The sequence below is a fragment of the Engystomops pustulosus genome, chromosome 7 (assembly GCF_040894005.1).
Source record: "Engystomops pustulosus chromosome 7, aEngPut4.maternal, whole genome shotgun sequence".
Lineage (NCBI taxonomy): Eukaryota > Metazoa > Chordata > Amphibia > Anura > Leptodactylidae > Engystomops > Engystomops pustulosus.
Genome location: NC_092417.1, coordinates 155,932,555 through 155,953,225, shown reverse-complemented (window position 1 = coordinate 155,953,225; position 20,671 = coordinate 155,932,555). Strand labels below are relative to the sequence as shown.

Below are 20,671 nucleotides of genomic sequence, written 5' to 3'. Positions count from 1 at the left end.
TAGCAACCCTTACGTTTAAAACGCATTGCACTCGCATTGCACTTGCAATGATTGCGAGTGCAATGCGTTCTTGATGCATCTCCATAGACTTGAATGGGGCGTGAAAAACGCGCGTGACCCGCAAAAATAGAGCATGCTGCGATTTTGACGCGCGTGCAAACGAACGCAAGCACGCGCGTTAAAAACCACGCTAATGGAGAAAGACCCATTGAATACAATGGGACAGAGTGCAATGCGAGTTCTGAGCGTCAAATGCACGCGCAGAACTCGCGCGTGAAAAACGCCAGTGGAGAAGGGGCCTAACTCAATGTTACCTCAGCATGTGATCACGAGGAAGCCTTTGGATTGCGTCTCAAACTGCACCGTGTGAACGCAGTCTTAGGGGGCCCATTATGAGTTTCCACCCAAAGAGAGCCATACCATAAACCAGACACTATGGCTGGGTACACGGTTCTGCTCTGTTTTCTGCCATATATGAGGAATACCCTATGATATTCTATGATGGAGCCAGGCCTGGGGCCTGTCATTTATACCACTACAGTATATATACGGTATATATACTTCAGCCATAGTGTGGGGTGCAGCTGTCTACATCATCACTCCATGTAATACACCCGCATTAGCACCAGGTGGCGCTGCCTCTCCTCTATATCACGACAGCCGGCGGAGCGCCTCTCTTTGCGGTCGCTGTCTGGTGACGTTGCACGCTCGCTTTACGGCTCCTCCCTTTCTCCTCGAGCGAAGATGGCCGGTGGGGTGAGTAGAGAGCGGGTCCCGGGCAATCTACCCGCATCCGTCCTCCATGCTGCCCTCCGGGCCGGGGAGCGGGTCCTGTGTGTTGGTCAGGGGGCGCCTGTGCTCGGGGTGAGGGTCTTTCCCTCGCTGCAGCGGTGTGGAGGGCGGCAGCTCCCGGGACATGACAGCCCCCTCCCGGCTACACCCGGAACTGTGCGGCGCCGGACATGTGTGTGCTGAGCGCTCGTACTGCCGGTGTATGGGATGTCATACCGCGGCTCCTCCGCTCACTGCTGGGGGCGCTGTTACTGCTCATCCCTGCGGCTTTGTACCTGACCGCATTGTGTGACCTGTCACCTACACAGTCATTGTCTCTAGTGCACATGCAGCTCCAGCCCGAGCCTGTATATACATTATATATATCATATCTATAGTGTATAATCAGGAACACGCATCTAGTATAACCCTCCCATAAGCTTCTCCTTTGTTGCTTTGTCAGAGCCGTCAGCTGTCATTAGTGGGGGAGGGGCACAACATGAGGGGGGGGGGGGGTTATACATTATTTAAAGGAGTGCTCCATCTGCTTGCTTGGTGTGGTGCTGGCATTTATGCTTGAGGACCCCCATCATGGCTGCTGCTTTCATGCTGTGGCCCCTCTAGGATCAGTCACACCCCTCCCTATTGGCCACAAGGTGCTGCTTCTACCAAGTACCAACACAACATTCCCTTTAATTGTTGTTAGCTGTGTAACCAGTGCGGCCGCAGGATAAATTTGTGATGCTGTTTTTGAGTTATATTAAGAGCTATGTCCTGCACCAGTCACCCCCGGTATAATCCTGCGCCCCTGCCTGGGTGTATAATCCTGCAGCAGTCACCCCAGTATAATCCTGCGCCCCTGCCTAGGTGTATAACCTGCGCCCCTGCCTGGGTGTCTAAACCGGCACCAGTCACCTCTGTATAATCCTGCAGCAGTCACCCCCGGTATAATCCTGCGCCCCTGCCTGGGTGTCTAATCCGGCACCAGTCACCCCCGGTATAATCCTGCGCCCCTGCCTGGGTGTCTAATCCGGCACCAGTCACCCCTGGTATAATCCTGCGCCCCTGCCTGGGTGTCTAATCCGGCACCAGTCACCCCCGGTATAATCCTGCGCCCCTGCCTGGGTGTCTAATCCGGCACCAGTCACCCCCGGTATAATCCTGCGCCCCTGCCTGGGTGTCTAATCCGGCACCAGTCACCCCGGTATAATCCTGCGCCCCTGCCTGGGTGTCTAAGCCGGCACCAGTCACCCCGGTATAATCCTGCGCCCCTGCCTGGGTGTATAATCCTGCAGCAGTCACCCCGGTATAATCCTGCGCCCCTGCCTAGGTGTATAACCTGCGCCCCTGCCTGGGTGTCACTGAGGGGCCTCCTCCCTGCCTGAGGTTCATTATCTTGGATTAATGTTACAGGTTTTACCTCTTTGATCTGGGGATGAGTCAGGAGGATGGCATCTTGTACGACTGAGTAATAATGGTTTATGGGGTGAACTGCCTTAAGGGTGCAGTTAAAGGGGTGACCCCAAATCACTACTTGTTTCCTCTGTACAAGCCAAGTGTCTCAGTGCTGGACCCTGGTCAGGAAGATGTATCCTCTGAATGATGGAGCATGAGAGTCTGATGTAAATGGCAGCGTGCAAAGCTCAGTCATCAGACTCATAGACTTGGCAGCCGCCATGCATTACAATAGGCTCTATTTCGGTGATCTGAGACCCCCCCCCCATTATCAGTGTGTGATGTGCCCATAGTCCTGTTATCAGAATCCCTCAGGAAATTCTGTACCCTGCAGCTACATACAGGACAGCATGGGGAGGACTTCTTTTTTGGACACTTTCTGGTGGATTTGCGCAAGCAGAATCCAGCTTTAAATGGACTCTTTTGGGCAAAAAGCTATTGGCTCACCTTCTTATTTAGAGAAGTGTTGAATGCATTACCCGAAACATTTTTAGGTTTATTAGCGCAAATATATTGCAATGTTTTTATAAATAGATGAAAATGGAAGGTTCAACACCCCAGTTACATCAAACGTGGCATGAAAAATACAGGCACAAATTCTTGACTAAAGATAAAGCTGTGATGTGAGGGCCTAAATAAATTCTGGCCTGTAACTCCTCTTAAAGGGATCCTTATCTGCATGTTGAGGTTCTCTGGGACCATTGAGCTAAAAAGGTGAAATGTCTGGTGCAAATTATCTTTGATAAGCAAACGGAACAGAGTTGTTATACTGTGTGTATACAGACTAATAATGTGTTCTTCCTCCCACAGACTCTGTACACATACCCTGATAACTGGAGGGCATACAAGCCCCTCATCGCTGCCCAGTATTCAGGGTTTCCCATCACTGTCGCCTCCTCTGCCCCAGAATTCCAGTTTGGAGTAACTAACAAGACACCAGAATTCCTGAAGAAGTTTCCTCTGGGGAAGGTGAGGATTTCTGAATCTTGGAGATGTAGATGTCTTTGTATATGGATTATTGAATAGTTACTGAGCTTGTCACATTCTCTCTGTAGGTTCCAGCATTTGAGGGTAATGACGGCTTCTGTCTGTTTGAGAGCAGCGCCATCGCTCACTATGGTAAGGGCTGTCGGGCTCTACTCTCATCTCTGGATCCTGCACCTTGGGCTCCATGCATATGTCTGTAAGCGAGCCACAAAGATTGCAGTCCACAGCCACCATAGACATGCGCACATTGTGTGCGGCCGCTCTGCAAGAAATAGAGCAGGTCCTTTACAGTCCTGGATTTGTGGAGTGGCTGCTCAGCTCACTACGGAGAGCGGATGGGTGAGAAGTGTTCAGCCTTCTCTTCTCCTCCGGGCTTACAACTAGCGTCCGCTGCTGTTCACATGTGCATGGAGCCTAATACTGTAGCGCTTTCCAGGGATGTGCAGAACATGATCTGTAAATGGAACTTAATCAATACGGTTCAATATGTCTGTGTAACCTGTATTTGTCCAGTAGAGATTTTTTTGCCGTATTTCTAACTCCAATTTTCGTTTCCTTAGTGGGTAATGAACAACTGCGTGGGGCTTCCCGGCTAGACCAGGCCCAGGTCCTTCAATGGGTCAGTTTCGCAGACAACCACATTGTCCCTCCGGCCAGTGCTTGGGTTTTCCCAACTCTGGGGATCATGCAGTTCAACAAGCAGGTACGGGATCTACACCCCTACTGCCCCTGTTTTCTTTTACACACTTGTAAAATGTGCTTTCACTGGAAATGCAGGTGTATATATATCCACATAATGGTCAGCATAGAATTCTAGAGGATTCTGATGTGTAGTCCCTGCCTAAGGGCTCATACACACAACTGTAATGGGGGCTGTGATCAGGCTGCATAACTTCCTCCAATAGAGGTCTATGGCACCCAATGGTCCAGATGTGATTGTCTGTGCTACGCTAAAAAAGGCTCTTTGCAGATTCTGATTAAGTGTTGCACCACTTCCTCCACCGATGGGCGAGCATGTGGCTGTGTGAATAAGGCCTCAGGGGTCTGTCGCACTGTTTTTAAATGCACTGATAACGAATGTGTTTTTACAAGTTTACCAAGCGTTTGGCTTGATTGAATCTGTTTTTCTTCCTTCTAAAAGTGTAAGCCGCTGTTATTTTCATAACGGCTTACACTTCCAGAAATGAAGAAACTGATTTGGACCAGTCCAACGCATGTTGAACGTGTAAAAATGCACCAAGAACACTCGGTGTGGCATCACCCTTGGTCACTTTTCTGCTTCCATACCACTTGCTTAAAATGTATAACACATGAATGTGCTCTGTCTGTGAATCCCAGAATGTGCCATTGTTGGATTTCACTGACCAAACCTTGCACCTTTGCAAAGGACTCTAAGCATCCTAGTGCTAAATGATGCAAGGAGTCCCATACCAGCACAGTGTAGTCAGTGGGATGCAGATTCTGGTAGCTTTCTTCCAGTGCTACAATCTGCGCCAATATCCTTTGTGAACAGAGTAATGTAAAGAAACCTGGTCCACACACATCTCATCCTAATCTGTCTTGCATTTAAATATTTGGATAGAGATTATCATTAACAGGGAGATGGGCATTGAAGTCTTTGTATTATAAGCACAATGTGTGCCATTTTCTCCTACTTGATGAATAAGTTACATTTTAATAAGGCTCAGAAATGGACAATTTTGTGCTGTTATGGGAAAAATTTGGTAATATGATTACCGTATATGTCCTGCTGTTTTACTCTAACTCTAATACTTCTAATGGTGCCATTCAAGAAATTGAACTATGCCCTTAGTCGGACACCAGTGCCTCTAGTCATGTAATGCAGCCTTATGAACCTTACTATAAAGAGTGATCACTATTGTTGGTGTTTTTGCGGTATATTTTGTGCTGATGCATGGAAACACTTGGTTTAACTCTTTACTAGGCCACAGAACAAGCAAAGGAGGAGGTGAAGCTCATCTTGGCTAGTTTGGATGCTCATCTTAAGACCCGGACATTCTTGGTTGGTGAGAGGGTCACCTTGGCTGACATCGCTGTTACCTGCTCCCTACTGTGGCTGTACAAACAGGTATATACTATAACGGGTTCCATTGATTTAATACAAATGGCTTATCCAGGGTCAGAACTTTTATTTGCGACCTCAATAAACTTGCAGGGCTACCTTTTCTGATCACTACTGATATCTTGAATGACTTCTCAACAGGTCTTGGATCCATCTTTCCGCCAGCCGTTCGGTAATGTCACAAGATGGTTTGTGACTTGTGTGAATCAGCCCCAGTTCCGTTCAGTTTTGGGAGAGGTGAAGCTCTGCGACAAGATGGCTCAGTTTGATGGTAAGAGGTTGTACATGGAACATGGGACAATGGGCATAAAGGCTACATCAATGTATAGCTTTAACCCTTTCAGGACCTGGCCCTTTTTAGTTTTTTCATTTTTTACTCCCCATGATCAAAAATCCCTAACTTTTTTTTATTTTTCCATGTACAGAGCTGTGTGACAGCTTATTTTCGGCGTAACAAATTGCACTTCATAGAGATGGTATTGAATATTCCATGCTGTGTACTAGGAAGCGGGAAAAAAATTCCAAATGCAGTGAAATTGGTAAAAAAACGCATTTGTGCCACCTTCTTGTGGGCTTGGATCTTACGGATTTCACTGTGCGCCCCAAATGACATGTCTACTTTATTCTTTGGGTCGGTACAATTACGGGGATAACAAATTTGTATAGGTTTTATGTTTTCATACATTTAAAAAAATTAAAACCTCCTGTACAAAATTTTTTTTGGGGATTTTGCCATCTTCTGGCGCTAATAACTTTTTTATACTTTGGTGTACTGAGCTGTGGGTGGTGTCGTTTTTTGCGGATTTTGATGACGTTTACAATGTTATCAATTTTAGGACTGTTCGACCTTGCGATCACTTTTTATAGAATTTTTTAAATGACAAAAAAAGTGCCATTTTCGACTTTGGGCGCGATTTTCTGTTACGGGATTAAGCGTAGTGGAAAACCGTTATCATATTTTGATCGGGCATTTTCAGACGCGGCGATACCTAATGTGTTTATGATTTTTACTGTTTATTTATATTTATATCAGTTCTAGGGAAAGGGGGGTGATTTGAGTTTTTATGGTTTTTTTATTATAATTTTTTTTTTTTTTACTTTATTTTTAGTACTTTTCAGACTCCCTAGGGTACTTTAACCCTAGGTTGTCTGATCTATCCTATCATATACTGCCATACTACAGTATGGCAGTATATGGGGATTTTACTACTCATACATTAAAATGTGCTGATAGCACATTGTAATGCATGGGTTAACCCGAAGTAGCCTCGGGTCTTCGCGAGACCCGAGGTTACCATGGCAACGGATCGCTGCTCCCCGATGACGTCACGGGGAGCGGCGATCCTCGAAAAGATGGCGGCGTCCACGCGCCACCATCCTTTTGAAGCCGCCGGCGGCAATCGAGGTGAAAACGCCCGCGATCGGTGCTAGCACCGATCGCGGGTGTTACCGGTAAGCCATTGCTGCAATATGCAGCAAAGACTTACCGGCTATGGAGAGGGCTCAGCGCGTGAGCCCTCTCCATGCACCCCGCGGCCGACCCGTGACGTGCTATTACGTCACGGGTCATGAAAGGGTTAAGGTAATTGAGATGCAGTACCTGGTCTTGAGCCACTTGTACTCTGGTCTAGCAGTTGTTGCTTGTGACTGTAGTAATGATGGCCTTGAGTAACTTGTAATGCTGAGCTTTCCCATGTAAAGCTGTGGTCTTGGAGGGGGACACCATGATTTTGGCTAAAGATGGAGTAAAGAGGTGGCCATAAATGTTCATTGTCTGGCAGCTTTAGTTGGAGAGAACGCAGATCCTAGACCATTGCTATATTCCGTGCTTGTATTCCACCAGCTAAGAAGTTTGCAGAACTGCAGCCCAAGAAAGAGACCCCCAAGAAAGAGAAACCAGCAAAAGAACAGAAGAAAGAGAAGGAGGAGAAGAAGCCCGCCCCTCCCCCAGCACCAGCCGCAGAGGAGGACCTCGATGAATCTGAAAAGGCTCTTGCAGCGGAGCCTAAGTCCAAGGACCCCTATGCGCATCTCCCCAAGAGGTACAGATTGGTCTTCTCCCCTTAAAGAGGTCACCCATAAATTTGGCACTAGGAGCTGCTTACTGAAGTAAGCAGCTCCTAGTGCCGATAGAATGTGTGAAGATCCTTGTACATGACATGTCATGGGAATGTTGTAGAAACTTGGGTAACCACAGAGCCAATCCCTGGCCGCAGTAGTGATGTGGAAAGGCCAAACCTTAAAGTAATAGGAGGGATGTGCAATGTGCAGGTTCCATGCGACTTGCATTTTGCTTGTACAGTGGAGCAATGTTGATCAAAAACCTGCAATAATATATTCCTGTATGTGTATCCAAAGAACAAAGGAAATCTACCATGATAAAGCAGGGACTCATGACTATGGTAATCTTATTTGTTATACGTGGCCTCCCTCCTTCTAAAATCGGCTTTTAAAATTATGCTAATGAGTGAGTTACTGGGCAGTTCCAGGACCCCTCTGTGCTGCACATTCTCTGGCTGTTACACCCCACACCCCTCCCCCAAGCTTCCTCAGGAGTTCTTCAGCATAATTTTTAAAGTTGATTTTGGAAGGAAAGGAGGCGATGGATAACAAATCTAAGATTACCACAGTTGATGTGCCTGGATCTATGCTTTATCGTGATGGTAGATTTCCTTTTGAGGTTGTATCATTCTCCTATGCACTGGTTACAACAGGCGCCTTGTGATCACTTAGCTCATGAAGAGGATGTGTTTGTGTCCGGCAACTTGGTACCGTAGCATGGCGGGCACGCGGCAGTGCTGGGGGAGAACGCTGCTCACCCCATCCCCTCTCCATAGGAATATATGGCGCACAGTGACGTATTCTGTAGAAAGTTAGGACATGTTTTATCTTCTAGGTATGGTGCCGCATGTGTGCTGCATCGTACCGCTCCCGTTGGGCACTGTGAGTTGATGTATGGGGGATGTATATAGGCCCCCCCACCTATAAGTTTGTGTGAATAAACCCTTTAATGTGTCTTCCCACTAATCTGTTGGAGCAAGATCCCCATTCTTGAGTCAGTGGGGGACCTAGTGGTCAGATTGTTGTACACGTTATCCTTGTATCATCTATGCTTGCTAGGAAATGCTCTGTTGTGTTGCATCCTTACTCCTTACTTCTTAAGTCTCCTCTTGCGTTTTACATCTTCCTTAAGAAGCTCTGGAAGCAGAAAAGCTGCATGTGGGCGCCGGTTAGTGAGCCGCACATGTATATGATGGAAATACAGGAGGGAGGTGCAGGAAGCCATATTGAAGTCTGAATATTGGATGAGTAATAGATGAGCCTCTTGCATGCGACGCTGCAGCCACTAGAGGGCAGTAGTGTCCTGCTTATTCTTCTAGTACATGACTCCATTATCTTTCTATAGGGCTTTACTATTGGTTCTAGCCCCAGTTAAAAAGAAATTAATGAAAATTTGGTGCAGAAGTAATTTTGGATTTAAAAAAAAAAAACATGGTGCCAGCTTCTTCCTGGTAGTAGTAGCATTGGTGTAGTACATGCCATGAATTTTATGAAGGGATAAGTTGATGGTGAGGTATACTGCTTATGGAGAACGCTCATCTACTTGCTTGTGTGATTGGGTGACATACTGTGTAGACATTGCCACTCACCCTTTGTCTCCTCTCCAGCTCCTTCATTATGGATGAATTTAAAAGAAAGTATTCCAATGAAGACACCCTATCCGTAGCTCTGCCTTATTTCTGGGAGCATTTTGACAAGGAGGGTTGGTCCATCTGGTACTCGGAGTACCGCTTCCCCAATGAACTCACTCAGACCTTCATGAGCTGCAACCTTATTACAGGTAGGTGACTGCTGCGGCACCCAGGACGCGTCACACCTTCTGTTCTTGTAAAAGATGTCATAGAAGTGAAATACAAATATCTAATTCATTTGAAATGACCACATGTCTTCAAGCGGTACAGATGGTAATCGGAGCAAACTTTTACCACTTAAGGTTTCCAAGAGCACAGTGGCCTCCATAATCCTTGAGTGCTGAAAAAAATATTTTGGAACCTTGGCCAGATGTGTGCTTTGCCACAATTCTCTCTGAGCTCCTTGGGCAGTTCCCTAGACCTCATGATTATCTTGTGCACTGTGAGCTGAGGTCTTATAGAAAAGTGTAGGCCTTTTCTCATTTGTCCAATCTGTTTAATTAAAAACAGCTGGACCCCAATAGTGAAGTCTCTTTTCTATTTTTCTTAACAAGAATAGTGTACATTAATGAACAAAAATGGAGCTTTTTGATCTTGCCAATTGGCTGCAATGAAAGTGAAAAATTTAAAGTGGTCTGAATAGTTTCCCTAAACACTGTTAAAGGAATTAAAGGTGTCAATATGTTCACAGCTAGAGGGGACACCAGCTACTATTACTCACAATTTTTGAAATCAAAATGTACGTTCATAGGAATAATTCCCAAAAATACTCCTACTTTATGGCCATAAAGTATTAAGCTAGGCCTGCAGCCGATGGCTCCAGGAATACAATCTAGAAATTCAACAACTTGAAGCCATCATTGGTCATGTATACTGTGCACAAAGAAATTGCATATATGATGCTCAAAATACTGATTACAACTGGAGTAGACTGGTAGCCAGGCCTATACATACAGATTGATAGACTGGGTGAGAAAGTGGAGCCGGGCTGATGCCACCCGGTGCCTCCCTCAGGTCTCAGCTTGTACAATATAAAGCCTAAAAGATACATATTTTTTTTTTTTTTTTTTTATGGTACCACCTTTATCTAGAGGTGGTGTATGGTACTGCATTACAGCAACATTGACATTGCTGAATCCTGGTCACAATAGTAGACGTGTTTATGAAAGAAGGCAACAAAGTTTTAATCCTAGACAAGCCCTTTAAGCGTTTTACATGTTGCACAATGAATCTTTTCATGGAGATTTTACACTTTGTAACCCAAAAGAGCAAATCTACAGCAAAAAAAAACAATTATACTTGTTTATTTTGCTGCTCTAAATTACATTTTTTTTTTTTTTAAAGGGAATCTACTACCAGGACGAAGGACTGTATGCAAATGAGCCTCTGGGGCTCCAGGTTCCATAGCAGTTTATGCAAATGAGCCCAGGGGCACCAGGCTCCTTAGGTGTTAATGGAGCCCGGAGCCTCTTGGGCTCATTTGCATACTCCTTCTGAGATCTTTTTGTATGGCTACCCTTCAGCATATATTGGGCTAAGCGATGGCTCCTCTTGGTCCTGGATTTGCACGGGTTGGGGTTAGATGCTGTGTAAAAGTCTCATCCTTTAAGATGGGAACATCATGTCTTGGACCTGAACCCATTTATCCACAACTGGATGTTCTGTTTGGGGAATATCTGCATCTCGTGATTGCCGTGGCCTCGCTAGATCAGGAGGTTGTGGCTGCTGACTACTCAGCCCTTCATCTGCTGTGACTAGGTGCACACAAGACTGAGCTTGCACGTCGGGTACAGAATGGAGGTGTAACCAGTCCTCTGTTTTGGGCTGTTCCCGAATCTGTAGCGATGCCAAAGTTGAATGAAAGGACAGGCTCGCTGGGTTCCTTAAAGGGAGTGCTGAAAAACAGAAGAACAATCTGCCGCTGCCTTGTCCTGCATTCCTAAGAGAGGGCGCAGCTTGGGAAAGTTGTTCTGTAACTTTGTGCGGGAGGAGGTTATCACATGGGGATCATCCCTGTTGTCTGCTCCCCGCCATAAAGAGATGTTTTACTTGGCAGCTTTTTATGTGACTTGTTGTAACATGACTTTGATTTGTCAGGATTAATAACCCAATTGTGAATCCGGTCCTTATTCCTTAGCTGAGGACTTGCTTTTTTTATGAATGGGGTCTTTCTAGATCTTGAATACCTGCATATTCAAAGTGATATTTTTTTTGTATAGAACAAATAAATCAAATCTTCAGAATTAAACGTTCCCTGTTACTTTTGCAGGTATGTTCCAGCGCTTGGACAAGCTCCGTAAAACCGGCTTTGCCAGCGTTATCCTCTTTGGAACCAACAATGACAGCACAATCTCCGGAGTGTGGGTGTTCAGAGGCCAGGATCTGGCATTCACAGTAAGTGTAACGTCCTTGTATCCTGCAGCTTCATTACAAGTTCACTGGCCAGTATCTGACCCGAGTTTCTTCTTTACAGCTGAGCGAGGATTGGCAAATAGACTATGAATCTTACACTTGGAGGAAGCTGGATACGGATAGTGAAGAGTGCAAGACCCTCGTGAAAGAGTATTTCTGCTGGGAAGGAGACTTCAAGCATGTGGGCAAAGCCTTCAACCAGGGCAAAATCTTCAAGTGAGGACCCTGGGGGAGGGAGAGAGGAGCTGTCTGTCCATTGAAGAGCTGTTTAGGGGGTGCTGAGAACTGATCTGATCTCTTCATTAGCAACACTCAGACCTTTTAACTTAAGACGGCAAACACAAAAAATAAAAAAAAAAAACAAATCAAACCTCGTCTGCCATGTCTGGTCTCTTTCCTCTGAAGTTTATTTGTATGATGTGTGAAGACGTTATGCACTTATCTCCTTGTTGAAGTCGTGAACTGGGCATGAAATTGTTAGGGAGGTGCTGGTACTGTGCAGGTTCTGGGCTTTTGACTTTTTGGTGCATCGTAAATAAAATATGTACAAAGCAACATTCTTAAAGGAACACTACAGTCCCAGCAATGCACAAGAGGGCATTCTCATGTTCAGTTTCTCAGATGCAGTTTTCAAAGCCAAAAGCAGGTGGATTGTAATGGGCGAACACATAACACTTAGTAGTGGTGCTGTTTTTTTTTTTTTTTTTTTTTTTAACCCCATTCCTGGTTTGGACATTGAAAACTGCATCTGAAAAACTGACCATTTGAACGCATACTTATAGCTTATGCAAGGGACTAGAACTCTAGGTTCTAGGAATACAATGCAAAAGTCTGAACGAGCACAGCAATGGCTGTAGCACAGATTATAATTACACTATCTGCATAATACAGAAGTCACAGGGCTACGCTGTGAATGACTTCAGCACATCTGTGGCCTCGGGACATCACTAACCTCACACTTCTGCTGGAAATTTGCTCCAGTATTTTCCACAGTTCTGTGATAGTTGGGGCCAAGAAACCCACAACAATCACCAAGGTTTTTCTAGATGTTTTGTGATGGGTGTAGATCAGGATTCTGGGCCGGCCATTTAGTAGTTTTAAGGAACTGTGTGATATAAGCAGGGAAGGAACCATGTGGTGGTGAAGGGTCTGATTCACACTTGCATTCACTTTGCCATGTTTCTGTTTGAGGTACAGAAAACATTGTCAAACCATGCCACTTCCTCACACACATTTCACTGACTTCTTGACGCACTTTGGGTTCAGTCTTTCACTAGTTTGCCGACCAACAATGTCAGATCCAAATAAATTAAGCTTTGTTTCATCACTAAAATGTGCTGTAGACCCCTTCTTCTTTGTCCATGCGCCGTGCTCCTCTGCAAAGGTGAGTTTAGCCTTTCGATTCTTTCTGCCAATGAGCAGTTTGGTCACTTAAGATTGGGCTTTCAGTCCAAATGTTAAAGGTTATGAGACAGATCCTTAACCTGTTCAGTGCTGAACTGGTGATCAATTCCAGCTATAGTATAGAAAAAATTACAATGGAGATTATCTGCATTATCCTGTCCTCTCTTGCATTTTGTTTTTTGAGTGAGCAGCCTTCTGGGGGAACTTGAATGAGTTTGATGTAGTAAAGATGCAATATTCTAAAAATTGGACTTGGAACAACCAACTTCTCACCCCTTTGGCCTTCATCTGGACAGCATGCCAGTCACTGTGTCCCGTTCCACAGTTGGTGAAAACTGGAAAGTTGGGGTGGTGGCACATGTGGCATTATTAAGCAGTCCGTTAAACGCATACGTTTACGAAAATAAAATTTTTTAACTCCTGTTTTTCCTTTGTCTGTTATTTGCAATTATAATTGAAAATGCAGTTTTTGTTTGTCTCCAAAAACTGCTTTTAAGGGCTAATCCTTACGTCCCTGCACTTTTTTGAAAAGTTTTACTATCCCTATATTCAAATTTTCTTATGCGGCTACTGGGGCGTGTAGTAGCCATATCTGAGGTTACACGGGGCGGCACTCCACACCCCAGTATCCTCTTTTCTCCTCCTGAAAATCTTCAGCGCGCAGCTACGAGGAGCCTCGTTTGCGGTCTGCGTTTAGTAAACGCATGTGTAAACACATGCACTTACAGCAGGGTAAAGAAGATCAGTGCGTTTTTACAAATTCCATGAGACGCAGCTGCCTGCAATGACCGCGCAGCATGCATTGCGTTTTTTAAAACGCAAGCAAACGTTTGAACAATGCATGTGTTTTCAATCTATTCGAAAAAGCAGCAAAAAAGCCACGTTACTTGCGCCACAATACTATGGGTGCAAGATCCAAGGAAACCGTTCTCCTTGAGCAGTGCAAGGGTTAATGGCGCATGCACGTCCAGATGATTGGTCTGCCGCACTGAATTGTTGTATATTCTCAGCCTGGCTGTAGTAATCGTGTGTCATGAGACTAACAAATGGCTGCTATGTGTATTATTGGCCGATTTCATGTCGGATGAAGGCGGACATTGTTTTCCCTGCAGACACGCCCTGCGCTCCATTAATCTAGAACATCTCCTATCTCTCCCATCACCCCATCCTGTAATCTGGGGATCCTGGCAGCTAAGATTTCAATCACTGGAAGAGTGACAATTCTTGATTGTGTCTTGTGATGTTACACATCACTACATGTAGATCTTAAGTACTTTACAAGAAGTTTTCCAGTCTGGATTCTCACTCCTTAGACTCAGCCAAGTTCCAGCAGCACTTTCCATGAGTCCTGCACCACTTCTTGGCAGATGTGTCTATGGCACCTTCAAAAACCCCAATAAAATTGCATTATACGTAATGAGTTTGAAGGAGATGTGTCATGTGCTCACCTATGGCCTACCCGCGGGACAAGAGGGGACAAGGCCTTCAGCTACTCATCCTGTTTTATTTAAAAAAAAAAAAAAATGTATGGCAGCTGACTTTGTAAAATGTGATACAGAAAACCCTCTGTTTACTGCAGAAATAACCTATTCACATGCAGGAAATTACTTCTAGTTGGATGGAAAAACTGAAAGTGTCCTGATTACTTCGCCCACACACAGTGATTGACAGTAAGAGTCCTGATTACTCCGCCCACACACAGTGATTGACAGGGAGAGTCCTGATTACTCCGCCCACACACAGTGATTGACAGGGAGAGTCCTGAATACCCCGCCCACACACAGTGATTGGCAGTGAGAGTCCTGATCACCCTGCCCACACACAGTGATTGACAGTGATAGTGCTGATTACCCAACCCACACACAGTGATTGACAGTGAGAGTCCTGATTACCCCACCCACACACAGTGATTGGCAGTGAGAGACCTGATCACCACGCCCACACACCGTGATGGACAGTGAGAGTCCTGATTACCCCGCCCACACCCAGTGATTGACAGTTATAGTCCTGATTACCCCGCCCACACAGTGATTGATGGGGAGAGTTCTGATTACCCCTCCCACACACAGTGATTAACAGTAAGAGTCCTTATTACCCCGCCCACACACAGTGATTGACAGTAGGAGTCCTGATTACCCCGCCCAGACAGTGATTGATGGGGAGAGTCCTGACTACCCCACCCACACACAGTGATTGACAGGTATAGTCCTTATTACCCCAACCACACACAGTGATTAACAGTGAGAGACCTGATCACCCCGTCCACACTCAGTGATTGACAATAAGAGTCCTGATTACCCCGCCCACACACAGTGATTGACAATAAGAGTCCTGATTACCTCGCCCACACAGTGATTGACAATAAGAGTCCTGATTAGCCCGCCTGCACAGTGAGTGACAGGGGGAGTCCTGATTACCCCACCCACACACAGTGATTAACAGTGATTGACAGTGAGAGTCCTGATTGCTCTGCCCACACACACTGATTGACAATGAGAGTCCTGATTACCCCGCCCTCACACAGGATGAATGATAGCCTTCTATATACTGTATATATAGAAAAAGAGCTCTGTTATGGGGTGGTGTACACAGAGGATATTGGTCCTTACACGTCTTATACTAAAATGAAAGCAGACAAAATATTTAAGGAGTAACACAGCAGATCAGCTTTAGCCTTTCAGTAATAATTATTGCCTTCTTTATCCATCTACTGCCATTAATGCGCTGCAGTACATCCCATCTCCCAGCTGGGGGCAGTATGTGCATGTGGTTTCTGCTGGTTCCTCCATATTATATTCCACTAAGAAGGAAACATTGTGGTTACATGGTCACTAGAGATAGCAAAAAGTTTTTCAGAAAATCCACCCTTTCTGCTTTGTATAGAACCTAACGAGATAGATTTGACATGATTTCTCATTCTAGAAGTCATAGTTAGTGTGTGCATGTCCGCAGAACGTGTCACAAGGCTTGTCTTGGTCTGCAGAGATACATATACATATATATATACCCAGTCCACGCCCAAAACCCAGCCCCCTGCAACATAAACAGGACTGTACCAGGCTCAGCACTATACAGGAGACCAGATGGCGCCTTACACTATATAGTGGCTGTGTGCTGTTATTGCATGCTTCCACTATACAAATCTATTAGTGATGCAGAATTATTCAATATTACCCGTTTACTATGAGATGGATCTCGGAAAACTACAAGGCATGATAATTTAGGGAGTAGATCCAGGCACTGTGACTGTGGTAATCATCTTATATTTGTTATCCATGGCCTCCTTCCTTCTAAAATCAACTTTTATCATTATGCTAATAAGCCAGCGCTGTACTGGGGGCTTTACCAGAGCCCCTCTGGGATTTAGCTTTACAGGCTGTTACACTGTGCAGGAGCATGTCTCAGCCTCCTAATGCCTGATGTAATCTCACACAGTGGGAAGTGCTTCTGCACAATATAACAGCCTGTTAAACTGTGGAATTGAAGGGCTTTGGTAACTACCCCCTAGGAGCCCTTCAGACTAATTAGCATAATTTTAAAAGTTGATTTTAGAAGAAATGAGGCCATGGATAAGAAATATAAGACGATTACCACAGCCCCGGTGCCTGGGTCTATAAGGAACTGTCTCTGGTTTATCATGATGGATTTTGTTGGTCGATTTCCTCTAAATAGCTTTTGGATGAATTTTTGAGCATCTCAAAGCCAAAATGTCCACCCCTTTATACACATGCATATTTAGGTTTATCCCACCAATGCAGGCCTACTGAAAAGTGAGAACACAGGCCTTACAGGTCCATATCCAGGACTCGCCTCTGTCTTGAGGACAGGGGTTCATCCTTTGCTTCAATGACCGTCATCTGTGACTCTTTCCCTCCGCTTCCATTAGAGTTCCGAGAATAGCAAAGCAGATAGGCGAGACTATTCCCAGATGTCCCGTAAATGGAATTTCTTGTAACTGGAGGTATAATTCAACTAGTGGGAGACGCTATTATAGTGGCCACATAACACTACAGCTCGGATTACATAGAGGGACGGTGTAGTAAGGTGCTTTATACACAACACTGGGAACATTGTAACCGGACACTGACGATTACCCTGAGGAGACCATGACATATTTCTACTACATTCAGCATCAGAGGAGGATATTTATGGATACCCATGTGCAGGGGTGGGATCTGACCCAAGGCAGTTGTTAAAAGACATCTACCACCAGGATGAAGGATTGTAAACCAAGCACACTGACATACTGGTGTGTGTGTGTCCCTTGGCAGAATCCGCTTTTCTTTTGGCATCGTATGCCCTTGTTTTTACAAAAAAAGGCTTTTAAAATTATCCAAATGAGCCTAAGGGGTTCCAGGTTCCATTAACATCTATAGAGACAGGAGCCCCGCGAGCTCATTTGCATAATTTTGAAAGCCTTTTTTTGTAAAAACAGGAGCATAAGAAAATAAAATCAGAGCGGATCCTGCAGGAGGGGGCACACACCAGTATGTCAGTGTGCTTGGTTTACAATCCTTCAACCTGGTGGTAGATGTCCTTTAAATTTACAGCTTGGAGAGTCTGTGAGAAGCCAGGATGCGATGACATGGCGGCCTAGATTACAGCAGAATATAAAAGAAAACTCCAATGAAAGACGTCATCTGTGTCATCGTAAGTTTTGTATTACCCGTGAGGGCGAGCTACACCGAGACTTTTAATCATTCATTTAATCTAAAGAGCTACAGTGGCAGTACCCGGCGATACTATCCGTTTCATGGAACCATGAGGACAGCCGCTGTCACTCAATAGTTAAGATGAATCAGTAGCATTATTATTGGCTTTTTACATATGATCAGGGCTCCATACAGTCTGTTTGTGTATAATACTCAATATTTGAACACTGAGCATGGTTCTTGTACTGTCTTTATGTACTGAGCTGGTTTCTGCTTCTGTTCTTCTGATTCTGTACTAAGCTTGGATCTGGTTTAGTATTCTTGCACTGAGTTTGGCTCTGGTGCTGTATTTATGTACTGAGTTTGGCTCTGGTGCTGTATTTTTGGACTGAGCTTGGCTCTAGTGCTGTATTTATGTAATGAGTTTGTCTCTGGTGATGTATTTATGTACTGAGCTTAGCTCTGGTGCTGTATTTTTGGACTGAACTTGGCTCTGGTGCTGTATTTATGGAATGAGTTTGTCTCCGATGCTGCATTTATGTACTGGTGATGTATTTTTAGACTGAGTTTGGCTCTGGTGCTGTATTTATGGAATGAGCTTCGTTCTGTTGATGTACCTTTGTACTGAGCTTGGCTCTAGTGCTGTATTTATGTAATGAGTTTGTCTCTGGTGATGTATTTATGTACTGAGCTTAGCTCTGGTGATGTATTCTTGGACTGAGTTTGGCTCTGGTGCTGTATTTATGTACTGAGTTTGGGTCTGGTGCTCTATTTATGTACCAAGCTTAGCTTTGGTGCTGTATTTATGTAATGAGTTTGTCTCCGATGCTGTATTTATGTACTGAGCTTAATTCTGTTGATGTATTTTTGGACTGAGCTTGGCTCTGGTGCTGTATTTTTATACTAGACTTGGCTTTAGTGCTGCATTTATGTATATAATTTGGTTTTAGTGTCGTCCATGTTCTTATTTCTGGATTTATGTAGTGAACCCTATTTTGTATCTATGGGGTGTTAAATCGGCTGTTTATATACCTATCTGCACAGACTATTTAGGTATATAACTATATGAATATACTTAAATAAATAAATAGTATGTGCAGATAAATAAACAGTTTTACTCATAATTAACCATTTTAAATTCTGTGCTAGGCTCTAAAATTTACATGTGACGGGACAGACTTTTTGCTCCAAAATTAGGGAGTCGGCTGTTAAAAATTTGAATCCCACCCCTGCCCATATGGAATACTCCATATTATGCTTTAAGATAGACATGGTTATTGAGGGGTGCCAATACGAGCTCATGGCACAAGTGTTCTGATACCAGTAATTGGGTCTGACATTAGGTCCTACCAATGGCTGAGGTTTTCTAAGATGACTAAAAAATGTAATAAATCAATAAAAAAAACTTTAGAAGTAATATACTACAAAAGTAAACCAATGAAAAGTACAGCTCATCCTGCAAAAAACACAAATATACCTCCAAAATATAGTAAAATAGATGTATGAAAAATTCGTTAAATGAGTTTCCAAGGAAAAAAATTATGTTAACATATGAAAAAAATGGGTCCTCGCTATCATATTTGGCATAAAACTCATATAGACGGCAAAATGGGAAGATTACAATTCATCCTACAAAAAACAATCCCTCATATAACTACAGAAAAGTGTTTTTAAGTACAATGTGTGGATAAGATTATATTTCTATTGTTATGTGGTGGGGTAAAAAAATTATCTTACTGTTCTGCATGTAGATTAATTGTATATCCACCCTGTCAAACCACTCACATGTCCTGTATGAGTCAGCATACTTCCCATGCTGGCTTCACAGGCAAGTATTTGGACAGAGGGAGTCTACCAGCAGATTTGACCACACAAAGCTACAGGTGGCTATTGTCCCCGGACAACAAGACTGTGAAAATGTATTATATTCCAGGAATGTAGCTGGATTTGGAACACTGGTTAGTCTCCTAACACTGCTGTGTTTTTAGATCTCTAGGTTCAAACTGCTCAACAGTCCCTCCTGTGGCAATATGCACCCAGAAGCCAGCAATGGTTATTATGCAGAGCAGAGCAGTGAAAACACCAGTGCACCAGAGTGCGTCAAGTCCAGCCACAATCCTAGAATATAAATCCATTTTTTTACAGCCCTGTCCTGACAGTTGTATAAAGAATCATCCTATGTATTAGTCACGTTACTGAGCTATATCCTCAAAATCGGTTCCTTTTTGTCTATTTGTATGTACTTCCTAGTCCCATAGTCACATGCCAATACAGGGTACATACAATATGTGCCTCTTATCCTCTGCAGATCCCTGTGGTCGTCCTGCAGTGAGCAGCCAGGTGCAGCATTGTGCACTCCCTGCCTGTTTAGTGTCTGAAAATACAATATTGTATACATTGTGCGAATCCTTTAATCTGATCCGACCCCACCCTACCTTCTCGTGGTTTCTGGTCAAAAGATCTGCGTAGTTCCAGCCAAACCACATGCAGGAAGATGAGTGACTCATACTCATGGGTATCATTATCACCAGCGCAGCTACAAAGCATTCCCTATACTAATGCTACACAATACTACAGGCAGGGGATAGTCCCCGGGACACACGGCTCCTTTGTTGTCCTCCACTTTCCCTGCATGTTATCCTTCCATTAAATATTAAAGTCACAATTGCACTAAATATGGCTCCTGCTCTCGGTGTGATGAGACATTATAATGGTTTATTATATCGATCGGATGCAATCGTGAATTTCCCAGCCCTCCGGTAGTCCTGGATTACTGTAAATGTATCAACAACAGATCAGGTTACTCTAGTTAGGGTGGTTGTCAGGCGAATCTTTTCAGGCAGAATAACCTGAGCTTGGAACTGTTTGACTGGTACAATGTTGTACGGAAATTCACTATAATTTCCACTTACCTTTATGATTTGGGTCCATTAGGCCATTTCTAAGAAACTCCTGTTTTGATCCGTATGTTAATGAGACAGTTGGTGCACCCAGACATGTCCTCGGGGACCTGCAGTGCACTGCCCGGGTGAGGGGTGGCCCCAACACTATGCCGGGTCCACCAGGCACTGTCAAGGTGTCTCACATGTTGCTGATCCGAAACAGATGGTAAGGTGTGGTGCAGCAGAACAGAGTCAGGGTCTGCAGGTTACCTTCTTTTCTAAATAAATTCAAGCATAGGGCTTACTTCTCCAATCCCCCCTGACAAAAGAAGG

The 20,671-nt window shown here is 44.4% G+C and overlaps 1 protein-coding gene across 1 annotated transcript; it reads left to right on the top strand.

Moving 5' to 3' along the window:
• The first annotated feature begins 600 nt into the window (after positions 1 to 600).
• EEF1G (eukaryotic translation elongation factor 1 gamma) lies at positions 601 to 11,769 on the top strand. The gene is made up of 10 exons (XM_072118473.1): positions 601 to 756; positions 3,037 to 3,195; positions 3,282 to 3,345; positions 3,774 to 3,916; positions 5,159 to 5,302; positions 5,438 to 5,567; positions 7,140 to 7,338; positions 8,965 to 9,137; positions 11,258 to 11,382; positions 11,462 to 11,769. The coding sequence occupies exons 1-10, from the start codon at positions 745 to 747 to the stop codon at positions 11,618 to 11,620; spliced, it is 1,308 nt and encodes a 435-aa protein (XP_071974574.1). The 5' UTR covers positions 601 to 744; the 3' UTR covers positions 11,621 to 11,769.
• The last annotated feature ends 8,902 nt before the right edge of the window (positions 11,770 to 20,671 follow it).

Bases quoted from the DNA above. Each gene is read 5' to 3' on its own strand.
- EEF1G (XM_072118473.1), top strand. The intron at 3,196-3,281 runs GTGAGGATTTCT...TTCTCTCTGTAG, and splicing joins AGAAGTTTCCTCTGGGGAAG to GTTCCAGCATTTGAGGGTAA. The intron at 3,346-3,773 runs GTAAGGGCTGTC...TCGTTTCCTTAG, and splicing joins CAGCGCCATCGCTCACTATG to TGGGTAATGAACAACTGCGT.